The sequence below is a fragment of the Scomber japonicus genome, chromosome 3 (assembly GCF_027409825.1).
Source record: "Scomber japonicus isolate fScoJap1 chromosome 3, fScoJap1.pri, whole genome shotgun sequence".
Lineage (NCBI taxonomy): Eukaryota > Metazoa > Chordata > Actinopteri > Scombriformes > Scombridae > Scomber > Scomber japonicus.
The window spans coordinates 22,466,858-22,479,298 of record NC_070580.1 but is presented as its reverse complement, the minus strand read 5'-3'; the positions used below and the strand labels follow the sequence as shown (position 1 = coordinate 22,479,298).

General features: G+C 38.4%; 1 protein-coding gene across 2 annotated transcripts; it reads left to right on the top strand.

The window, feature by feature from the left end:
• Window positions 1-5,965: 5,965 nt before the first annotated feature.
• On the top strand, window positions 5,966-10,934 carry miip (migration and invasion inhibitory protein). 2 transcript variants are annotated; one of them, XM_053316448.1, is made up of 9 exons: window positions 5,966-6,284; window positions 7,461-7,663; window positions 7,881-7,986; window positions 8,077-8,188; window positions 8,295-8,374; window positions 8,471-8,597; window positions 9,308-9,404; window positions 9,531-9,650; window positions 10,284-10,934. In XM_053316448.1, the coding sequence occupies exons 1-9, from the start codon at window positions 6,071-6,073 to the stop codon at window positions 10,419-10,421; spliced, it is 1,197 nt and encodes a 398-aa protein (XP_053172423.1). In that variant the 5' UTR covers window positions 5,966-6,070; the 3' UTR covers window positions 10,422-10,934. The 2 variants fall into 2 exon arrangements, with proteins under 2 accessions (XP_053172423.1, XP_053172424.1); XM_053316449.1 differs by having other exon boundaries at window positions 9,308-9,408; window positions 9,512-9,650; window positions 10,284-10,422.
• Window positions 10,935-12,441: the final 1,507 nt, after the last annotated feature.

Below are 12,441 nucleotides of genomic sequence, written 5' to 3'. Positions count from 1 at the left end.
AACACCTAGCTCTGGAAGGGGAGTGAGAGAGGACAAAGGGGGAACTCTGCTCTCTACTCTCCGCGCTCCTTATTTTTGCTGATTGGTTTATTTGCTTCTGTTTCCACCTTACAACATCGCTCACTATTTTGACAAGCATGCATACAGACTAACTGTTCTGACAGACGGTTTATAAAAATGTTTAAAAAATGAAAAGAACATGCGCACCAAAAGTAGTGTGGTGCTGCCTAATGAAGGCAAGTAAGGCAAAGCAGCTTTATTTATATAGCGCATTTCATACACAATGGCAACGCAGTGTGTTTTACATAAAACAAACATCTTGTCATAGTTTGCGGAGAAGGTGGACCCAAATGCAGACTGCAGGCTGACGGAGTCTGGATAATACATTTTAATGAACGTAGGCAAAAGAACACAGTGCAAATAGTACAAAACACAGATACTCAGACAAGACTGAACTGAAAACCAAAACCTATATACACATGGAGTAATAACTAAACAGGACACAGGTGAGTGAAACAATTGTCTCGCCTCTTGTCCTTGGCAGGGGCTGCTGGTGGCTGTACTCCTGACTTGTTAAGGCAAAATCCATCTGCCTTAAAGAGTGTCTGTGTTCCCAAAAAATGTTGAAATTGTCAATAAAATTCACTGATTGAGCGGCACACGTATCTTTGAGCCATCTGTTGAGCATCACCAGCCTACTGCATCTCTTGTCTCCTCGCCGTCGGCAGAGGTCCACTGATAAACACCTCAGTATTCAGACATCGAACTTTGTTCAGCAGATCATTAAAATCAGGTTTCAACACCTCTGATTGTTGCTTGACAACATCAAGTGGTCCTGTGTGTGTGACGAGAGATTTCACTGTCGTATGCTCAGCAGTGATTTTCAGAATTTTCTCTGAGATATCAGACACCATGTCGTTGGTAAAACAGAGTACTTTGGTGTTTTTGTTGCTGCAAAAGTGTTTTATCTCATTCACAGCTCCGTCACCCAATGAAGCCAGTTCACACAAGTGATAATTTACTGTAGTGTGTTTAGGTGTGTAAACTTAGAGAAATCTCTCCTACACAGATGTTTTAAACCGGTAATGACTGATGTGACTATTGTGCCAAAAGCCACATTTTTGTTTAGGTATGTGCCTTTGATGGGACCAAAAAACACAGAATTACAGCTATGGTACATGATACTATCCGATGATACATAGATAAAATCCAAAGGATTGCAGTGACGAAAGTGAAAATCAAAATTTAATGCCACTGTGTAGGATCTGTTGTCATTTAAAGGTCTGTGCAGATGGGGGATAAGTGAACTTTTTGTCTGACATTTCAAGTTTGCTCAGTTAAACTTCCTCTCAAATTACCTGTATGTGCCCTCCTCAGAGGAGGAGGTCAGACTCTGAACTGAATTTTACTAGTTTTCTACCATGTGCAGGTAAAGCTGCATTTGTCTCCTTAGGGTGCACAGCTGGATAGTTTAGTCTATCTCTCCATGATGCAATTCTATGACTTAACAGGCTTGTTCCCATGTGCCTCTCACAATTCTAACCTAAATTGATCGCAAAATGAATTATGACAGAACAGTGTGGTGGCTGCAGCAAACACACTAATTATAACACTGCTGCTATGTAATCAGTGTACTGGCCATTTGGGTCAGGGTATTTATCTTTTATTCTGCACACACATCAGCTGGGGAAGACAACATGGCTTCCACAGCCACATCACAAAACTTCTGTAAGTGGCATAGCAGTATTCCCAGTTTTTATCGCAAGGCTCCTGTGTGTCATGGAGGACATAAATGTCATGTCTTAGCCGCTGTGATAAGTGAAGTACATGCTCATCTAAAATGTACAAAGACATGTGGGGCAACCTGCTTATGCAGGTGGCCTCCATCATGTCACAACTTTTGCTTTCAATGTCAGATGGCATTTCCCTGCATGTTGTGCACCTGCACTATAGAGGCACATCGTTTAATGATGCTTCTGCAGCAGTGGGCATGCTGATCGCTGACTGAAATCTGCCAGCCCATCAGGGGGTGGGTCATTCAAGCAATGCTGCACACATCATGTTTGGTTGTGGCCAATATAAAGTTCGTAGATGAGCTTAGGCAGTGTACTTGACAAAGAGAACATATAATATTTTTTTTATGTTGCCACTGTGCATTATTTAGTAAGAAAATTGTGGCTAGTCGATATTACTGTAATTTAAGAAAATAAAAATGTAATTTTACTTATCAAATCATATTGTTGACTGAGTAGCCTATGGACAACAAACAAACAATGACAAACTGTACAGCTCCTGAAAACCAGGGACGGCAATGATCAATTTCTAATATGTTAGAATATGGAATGGAAGCAAGCACATAGCTCTGGGTCTGAAAAGTGAAGGCAACACGGACCTTAAACCTGCATTCTCTCTAATGGCCATCAGAGGGCAATCAACTGGCTCCAAAAAGAAGTCAATTTGTATAGAAGACTATGAGAACATGACCTACTTCATCTTGATCAATTACCTCAGTAAACACTTTCATAATGAGTTTATGGTCTCAATCACTAATTTCAAGTCTTCTTTAATACGTCATGACATTCATTTAGTAAATTATGGTCCCATTTAGAGTCAATTAGATTATAAAGCAGGGTATGTGCTTGGGCGTGGCTAAATTGTGACTGACAAGTCACTACCATAGTGGTGCGTGAAGCGCCATAGTTGGAAACTGGAGAGCTACACCCCAGCTCTATGCTCTCATGCAAATATGGTCACTTATCACCCCTTCCGGCTCCAAAAAAACAAGATGGTGATAGTCAAAATGCCAAACTCGAGGTTTCAAAACACAGTAAGTAAAATGAAATAGTTAAGTTACACAAGTAAATGTTTTCATTAATTGCATGCCATTTTGCGACACACTAGTCCAGTAGAGGCCTAATAAAACTCTGATATTGCACTATATTGCACTTAAACCCTGATATTGCACTATATTGCACAATAATGCATATAATGCTATATTGCACATATATATTTTTTTATTGTTTTAACATTTAATGACTAATACTTGCACTGTCTTGCCCTATTGTTTGCATTATTATCACACAGCCTCAGCACATTAATGTGGACCTTGGTTTTTATTTTTTTACTGTTCTTAATATATTTATTCTTATTTTACTTGTATTCATACAGATTTTACTTTTTACATTCCTGTTTATGTTCTATGTGTATGTTATGTGTGATATCCCTACGTGTATTAAGCTGCTTGGACCCTAAATTTCGCCTAGGGGATCAATAAAGATCTATCTATCTATCTATCTATCTATCTATCTATCTATCTAAAGAGATCTATATTGATATTGATAATAAGCTAGTTTACTAGCTCATGCCAGCCACCAAGCTAATACATATGATAACATATGTGTAAATGATAAATTAATGTTACGTTAGCTAACATTACTTGCAGCTGTTTTATTAGAATGAAATGATGTAATCATCATTAATGCATTACCTCGTCTTAGTACATTATTTCGCTACTCTTATTTTCATCTTTTGCCTGAGACACATCAGATCGATTTTCATCAGCAAAGAAATCAACTCTCATGACTCCACATTACTTCACTTGTTTTGATTGAGGGATCCTCAGTGGAATAAATTACATACTGCGTGTTTAAATTATGTGTATATGGAGTAAAGGTAGTTGATGTAGAAATTGTCCACTACATACTACCTCATGCTTACATTACTCCTGCGGTCCGTTCCATGAAGCCTGCTAAAGTGGTTCCATAAAGGCCGATCCATGGTCAAGTGATCAGACTAATTCAAGTATTCAAACTAATTGCATGTGCACACCATTCATAAGCAGCCCAGGGCGTCGAACACAGATCAAACAGATTCACAATGCCAAAATCCACCACAAAAGACACTTCTGCTGGAGACATATGATGAATTTAAACAAAAAGTAATCCTGCTCTATGGAACCCTGGTTTTATCATTTTGTTGTGGTACCTCTTGCAGCTGTCCTTGTTTCCTATTTGATCTGACTCACCAAAAGTTCCTTTCTACCTTACATGGTTTACATGGGAGTATTTGTCCCTGTTCTTTAAGGAACTGCAGTGGTACTGTTTAAACTCAACTAGCCTTTGAAGGCTTGTTATGTCTGCAACAGACTTTAGTGTATTTAGTGAGTTTTATTGCCTTGTATACTGTATTTAAACATTTAGCTTCATTTTTTTTAGTTTTAGTATCTTTCCTGTTCCAATTCTTTGAGACAGTTACGTAAACTTTTCTTTTTGAAAGGGCTCATGAATTTAACATAACAGATTGATAAATACACAAAATCTTGTACACAGACATATTTCCTTTTTTACATTATTAACTGTGGTTATCCTCATGAACCAGTGGTGGAAATGATACCAATGATACTCAGTCTTGAGGTACCTATGAGAACATGAGAATTTCCATTTGATGCCTCTACTTTACTACATTTCAGAAGAAAATATTCTTGCCTACTTTTTACCCCATACATTTATTTGACAGATAGCTACTATATTCTGATATAATATCATAATATATCATAGTATATTATAGTAATATAACAGTATGAAATTAATTCTGTCTAATGGTTGTTTTTGATACTTTCAGGCTATGTACTGCTGATAATAGCCTATTGTGTTGGCAACTTTTACAAAGTTTAAAAATGTGAACGCATGTTTTGTTTACTGCAAGTAAAGGTACATTTTTAATATTGTCAAGAAATTCCATGAAAAGACCAAAGCCAATGGTCAATAGGCCTTCTTCCCTGTTTGTGGTAATCAGGCCCAAAACACGTTTTACTTACTGAAGACATAAATGTATAAAAATAGTTACAGATAGATTTATTTATGAAAAAGATTAAATAATGTCCTAAAATACATACACTGAAGTACTGCACTTAAGTACAATTTTGAGGTATTGTATTTTGGTGCTATTTCACCCACTTTTTTCCTCTATATTTTAGAGGGAAATATTGTGCTTTCTACTTCACTACATCTATTTGACAGCTTAAGTTACTTACTTTACTTATGTACTTTATTTGAGATAGATTTTGAATGCAGGACGGGTGATGAAGCATTTTTACTCAGAGCAGTAGAATAGATTTCTTTTTAAGGCTTTGCTTTTACTTAACTTCCCGCGACCCTGCGTCCTCATATGGGGACATTACATTTTGAGTTTGCTAGACCTTATATTTCATTCTGCTTAACTTTGACCTGTTGTTCTCATTCATACAAGTGGTAGCAAAAGCACAATACCTCAATCCGTGTACAAACCTGATGGCAGGCAATTTGGCCGAGTCAATCAACAGCCAATCCCCAGACAAAAGTGGACCGGGTACAAAACCTTATCCAATTTTATGGTTGAAACTTGTTTTGAAACTTGGGACTTTATTATCATTGGTGCAAAGCGAAGGTGTCAATGTAAGGAAATAAATAGTTTTATACACTGGTGAATTAATTGCGTTATAGAATAAAATAAACCCATTGACTCCATCTGAGGACTTTCCTGTTCAAAGACAATGCTTAATTTTTGTTATCAGGTATTCCAAATATCTAGGATAAATTCAAAATGCATAAAGCTTGGGAAGTTTGGTAAAGGATCTGAACATTTCTTTCACTACTCTTGGTTAGACAGTAGTGCCTTGTAAATCAATTCAATTATTTTTTTGTATTTTAATGAAGATTTGAGAACAATAAAAAAATATATAGAAGACCACACACTATGGCTAACGTTTACTTAAGGATTTGACTTCTTCCACCACCATTGTACCAACTCTATCATCTATAATCACAGTAAGTATATGGCGCCCTCTGTTGTTCAACACCCTGAACTGTAACTAAACTCAGATGTGTGGTGTCTGTCTCTTTAAGAAAATCCTCCACCGGTTGCAAAGCATGATGGTCAGAGGATTGTAGCCAATCACGGCTTTGTTGTCAATGCGTTGTTATGGGGCTGCTGAGGTGGGGTGACATTTAAATCACTAAGCGGCGGCGTTTAATCTGTTTTTCACACTTTTCCACACATAAACGCGCCTTTTAGGCTGCATTAATTTATAAAAATGTCATCGATAGACCGATTGGACGTTTTACGAGAGCGTAACAAAGATTTATTGATCCAGTTGAAGCAGCAGAGAGAGAAGCTGCAGCGTCTGGGCGGCTGCTGCAGTCCGAGCCGCAAGAGGGAGAGAGAGGCCGAAGAGGTGTGGACCCTGACCGGCGGGGACCGAGTGCCAGCTAGGGCCGCCCTCACTACATCCACTGGGAGGTTTGAAGGTAAAATGAAAATGTTCACATCGAGGGCAAAGGCACAAGACACGCCTGTACATAAGACCAGTGTTTCATTATGTCCCAGTAGTTTGTTTGAGCTTCACTGATGTATGTGCGGACTCATCTGCTGAAAATGGAAACTTTATCTCTGCTTATTGAAAATCAGATTTTAAAGGCTGGTCCTCAGAGATTAACCTGTGACACCACTAATAGTTTGTAAACTTAAAGCCTCCAGTGCACAAACAGTGAGACTGGACTTTACATTGAAGGATGAGATATCTTGTGTCCAGCAGTTACACTTTTAAATGCATATTCATAGATATAAATGAACACATACATTATTGCTCCTAGCAGAGTATTTAATACATGTCTGGAGGGGATCTTTAATATACTTTTTCTTATCTCTATGCTAACATAGTTTGTAAAATCATTTTGTCAGGTTTAAGCTAACACAGACACCACATTATATTAAGAAAAAAACAACAATAATAAAACCCCCGCTTGGATACATTTTTCACAACGTTTTTTAAGGTTTCATAACCAGTTTAACATCTTAGATTACATTAACGTACTAAACAACAGCCAAATGCAATTAAATAACAATTACAATGTTACAATATTAGTGCTGCAACAAATGATTGTTTTAATTGGTGATTGATGACTTTTTGGTAATCTATAAAATGGCTCCAAATTGTGAAAATGCCAACAAGTTGCTTTGTCTGACCAACACTCAAGATATGATATTTACTATCACATAATGATTTACAAGACCAGACAAAAAAAGAGAAATATTCACATTTGAGAAGTTGGAGCTGGAGAAGTTTTTCTCAGGTAGATTCAGTATCTGTTAATCAGTTGATCTTTAACTGCTTCTCATGGTCTTCCTCAGCACATTGAGATAGCTCAGTTATTATTGTCTGACTTATGTATGGAAATTGAGTCACATGATAAGATAATGTGCAGTTAAAGCTACTAAGTGGACTTTAAATTAAGATTTTAAGATATCTGCAACTTTCTTATCATTTATAATGATAAAATCATAACTGGTCCATTATTAGTGTTTTTATACTGCACACTCAGTTTTTGTAGTTTTTTTGCTACACATCCCGTGGTGTTAATGTGACAGATAAAATAATCACAGAATTACTGCTACAGGATTCACTTCCTCTTTATCTCCATTAGATGCATGTGAGAGAGAAACAGATACCCAGGAAACTATTTCAACACCACATTTGACCTTCAAGCACAGAGGAGGAACTGCTGAACGTACAGCAGAGATTTCATCACGGAGAGACTGCGACAGATACACCCGAGTCCATGATGGGCTACAAGAAACAAGGCCATTTAGCACTAAGTCCTGCTTAGTACATCATGGCAAAGAACAGGTAAGCCAAAGAAACACAGGATGATCGTCTCAAGTTTGTTTCCAGTTTGTGTGAATTAAATTGTTTGATGTTGAGTAAAACATCAGCCCTACTCAGACCATGCTCCCCAATCCCTCATTATCTCATAACTTAATCGTCCAAACTGGTTGGCTTCAAGGAATCGTTCATCCCAAACTGCTGATCGCTAATTCTGCGCACCACTTGTTTGTTTCTCTAGAGGGAGGCACGGAGTCGAGTAACATTTCAGTCTGATGAATGTGAAGAGATACCTGCTTTAGAAAGACATCATTTGCAGCCTTTACTTGGATATGATTGGATAGCAGGTACGCCTTATTGGTCCCTCTGTCTGCCAATTTCTGTCTTATACACGCAATCATCTAATTCGCTAACAGGAGATGTTTACTCCCTTTAAGGAGTCCTGGATGTGGAAGACTCTTTGATAGAGCACTCTGATGAGTTCTTCAGTGACCTTTGTGCATTTCGATCACTCAATAAAGACGAGTGCGTCCACACCCAACAAGCGGAGTGAGTGCCTCTCATTTGATGACGCCTGAAACTGACTGTGTGTGTCAGGTGTACCTGTGACTGATGACTGCTTCATTAAAAGACTATTAATTGACTCTCATTATAGATTTTCTGAGGAGAACCATTCAGACCTGCCATTGTTAACAGACAAGGACGGCCCGGAGGCCAACAAGGACACTCATAAGTGTAAGAGGAGTCATTCATTTGAATAAGCTACACTGTCTTTTCTTTTCACGACAGCTCAAATAACTCTAGTCACCGCTCGCTCACCTTTTTGTGCAGGTACGTTCTCTTACAGGATTAACAGCAGACTGTTCCCCGTTCCGCTTCACTCTGAAGAGTGCTGTCCTGTGTGTAAAAAGCATAAAACCTCCCAACCTCATACTACTGCTGACCCAGCTCTCATCAGGTAATGATGATGTGAATTTAAACTGCAATTTCTGGCCACCTACTGTATGATTTAGGTTGGGGCACTCTGGTGGTGTGTTCAAGCCAATGTGGGGGTTATGTAATCTTTTTTTATATTAATAATATATAAAATGACTATACGTGATGTGAAAACATTGACTAATATTGACAAACCCACCATGTTTACAGGTGGTTTTAGTGCCATTCAGTTTGTTTCAGTTTTACATGTTTCCTGTTTGGTTCACTCTAACCACTCTCATCACCTCTATTTTCAGCCACAGCAGGCAGTGGCTTTTAGCACAAAATGCTCTAAAAACCCATTTGACATTACCTGCTCAGCACACAAATAAATAGCACACAGACAAAGTTAACATGGAACCAATCACAGCTACAGAGCCAGACTTGGTGGAAGTCAAAACATTTATTAGGTGGACAAAAACATGACTCCAAATGAATGCTAATGTTGCTTTGTGTCTGCTGGACGTATCAGTAGGCAACCACCTGATATGGTCACTGACAAAATCAGGTGTTTGTCTATTTATTGCTTCATGTCATGAGGATTTGAGAATCCCTGCGTGTTCACAGCTTTAAAAGTCTTTCATTAAATTTCTTGGTTTTTTAAAGGGTAACCACAAACTTATGTCATAATACTCCATTCCACCAGCAACATGTATACTGTCTCATTTATTTTCCTCTTCTGTCATTTCTCAGGGTTAGCATCCCTCGTTCCACCCTCTTGCCACCTTACAAGTACAAAGCTCACCGGCGATGCAGCTTTGATCCTTCTGATAGTTTGGGGTTACCATCGGTGAGTGAGTATTCAAATGAGAAAACCCATGTGTGATTTGTTAATATCTCTGTGTATAAATTAACATAGTGACATTTATAAATGTACCACAGGGTGCTTTAATCTAGGCTCTCTGCTCTTGTCCAGCACTGTCTCTCAGGCTGGTCGAACACAGGTCAGAGCACGCTGTCACCACCCAGTAGCCTTGATCTGCGGAGCAGTCTGAATATGCAGAGCTCCACAGGGCCGCACAACAAGGACCTGGAGGTAAGATTTTGTACTGTATCTCAAACAAAAAATAGCAGTTGACTCAAATGTGATAAGGTCCTGTAAAAACAAGAAAAAATATTAAGGGTCGAGTCGAGAGTAAATATGTGGAACAGTTACATGGAGGAAATATTTGTGTTCCCCGGGTCATTGTCTGGTCATTATCTCTCTTGGGAGTAGTAGATCTCTCAGGATGATTGATCTCTGTCCGCTGAAGTTGGCTGGGGTAAGCAACTGTCTTGATAAGGCTGGCTGTCGCCCATGGTTACCAAGGTCAGGCGGAGATATACTGTGCTATGTGCAGATGGTCAGACTGGTCTCCTCTGGATAGCAAGTGGCCTTGGTACAGACTACATGACTTTAGTTATCTTTAATCAGCATAGTGTCTTGTTTTTAGTTCAGTAGCCAAAAGAGGCATAGATGAGTAAAGAATGACCTTAGCTGGGGGTAGTAAGGGTAAGGATTTAGTGAAGAGTTTAAATATTCTACACCACAGAATTGAGTGGTGTGACACAGTGTTTTCACTTGTACTGTAACTCTGTTCTCCTCTATCCATTTTCCTGTGCAAGACATCCTGGTGTCCTGCCAAGTTCCTCACTTTGGGTTAACCAGGTTTCTCAAACTGTTTTTCAGGATCTCTCTTTGTCCAGAGTGTCACGAAACCAGCACAGCTCTGACCAGATCTCAGATGTGTCTCGCTTGGCTCGTCACAACTTTCAGCACTCCTCAACCCGAAGAAAACTAGGAAGCACATCTTACCCTGCGTGCTGACAAACCATCAAAATCTATTTTTATGATTTTTGCAAAAAAAAAAAAAACGCTGTGTCCTGCAGCGCCCAAAATAATTCCCCATTTTTATGTTTATGTTTTAATTCTTTTGTATTTCTTTTTTGTACAAGTTCTATCTGAATAATGCTTTTTCTATAATGTCTAAATATGTTTTCCTAAGTTAGACTTTTCAATATGAAACAATGGCCTTTTCAGATATGCCTTATCTTGAATAGATTCATTTGAAATATGAGATCATTTCTTCTGAATTCAATAAATTGATTTAAAGAATAAACATCATGTATGTCCAGTAACATGGAGCGATTTACAAGATAGAGCAGCAAATATAATTTACATTGTAGTCGTCTTCTTTTTGTTCCCATTTAAATTAATTACAGCCGACATGTGACAGTCTTGTGAGGCAAAAGATCACATTACACCACAGTGGAAATTGAGGACATTACCACATGTCGACCCTTTGACAGCAAAGGTTGAATATGTCTTTGTTTTGTAAATTTCACCACATTTAGGAAGTCAGTTTTGAACCAGCAGTTGCTCAGGCAACAGTTCATGTTTCCCTTCCCAGTTATTTGCTTTGGCTCCCAAGTCCATAAATACTTCCGTTTTTAACGTCCTGTCATACTTCCTTACTGAGATACTGAGAGCACTGCAGAAACAAAGGCCAAGATAAGTGTACTGTACAGAGGTGGCAATTCACAGGAAACCACAACCACCCATACTTATTGTCAAACATTATAGTGAGCCCACTTGACACTAGAATGTTTTCCTGTTGGTATTGTTTGCACACTAACATTTTAATAAACAGAATCAACACAGTGTATCAGGGTGGAATGAACTCAAAAGATTTATTTTTTTTGTTGAAATAAATTGTTTGTTGTTTGCTTAAAGTACAATAGTAGTACCTATTGTTTTGTTTTAGTTTTGGTTGTCCTGTAGTGAGTTTAAGCAACAATACTTAAGTAATACAAGTTTTTAAAGCAAGGCATCACTGGTGAACTGTTCTCTGGCAGGCAGCCTGTTGATAGTCATCTTAAAACTGGCACAACGACAAATTCTTTGAATTCAGTGAGACTTTGTCATACTACATTTGATTTTTATCACAGACTGTTGTGGTCTTTCTTATCTTCAAATACTCTTTTTTTCCCCTTTGTTTTTATAATCTTCTCACTTTCATTAGAATGCCACTGTGATGCAGTGATGCACGTTAGCTTAAAGCTCCCACAGATCTAAGTCAACAGTGAAGACTCAGCAGATATCAGTGGCTGACTGTAATGTTGCTATTGGTTTCTATTTCACACAATGTAGAAATCAAGGCAGGGTTTGAAACTTGCCAAATACTGATAACCATCACTGCGTTGCCATATGTGCTCTGACTGTTTTCTGATCTACATTGTTATTGCATGGTAATGCTGATATGATCAGTTTGATATGAAAAGTCAAAAGCAGGCCATATATGTTCATAGGTAATTCAGTCTCATTTAAAAACGTGACACAGGCCTAAGCTGTACCTTGTAAATTAGTCAGCAGCAAAGGACAGTAAAATATATTTGCAGTAAGTCTGTACATAGTTTAAGTAATTCACAGTTAATACTTTATAAGGTGATCATAATCACATCAGAATGACACAGTAAAGACATGCAGTGACAAGACCACAAGGAACTGCAGGCAGGGCTGCCACTGCTGCACTTCAGCTCTACAGAAATGTTAAGGATGTGGGAGGGGAAACTTTATTCAGAAATGTCAGTCTCTCTCACAGGAAGAAACAAAATGAAGCATATGGGCATTAAACTGGGCACAGCATCTGTAGGCTACAGTACTACCACTGAATTATAAGAAGACATGTTCGTATGTGTGTTTGATTTTTTTCCTGTGCCAACCGGGAGGTCAATGTGTAAGGCCAGGGATGAAGATGTAAGCTTCAGTGATAAAATGTAGCCATCAGAGAGAGATGCACTTGAGCACCTGGTTGAGATCATAGTCACTGTAATCCTGAATGTAAATG

What these genes read in the sequence shown, in the direction of transcription:
- miip (XM_053316448.1), top strand. Translation starts at nt 6,071, where the DNA reads ATGTCATCGATAGACCGATTGGACGTTTTACGAGAGCGTAACAAAGAT. An exon ending in CAACAAGGACACTCATAAGT is followed by an intron (nt 8,375 to 8,470) that starts GTAAGAGGAGTC and finishes CTTTTTGTGCAG; the next exon opens with GTACGTTCTCTTACAGGATT. An exon ending in CGCACAACAAGGACCTGGAG is followed by an intron (nt 9,651 to 10,283) that starts GTAAGATTTTGT and finishes ACTGTTTTTCAG; the next exon opens with GATCTCTCTTTGTCCAGAGT.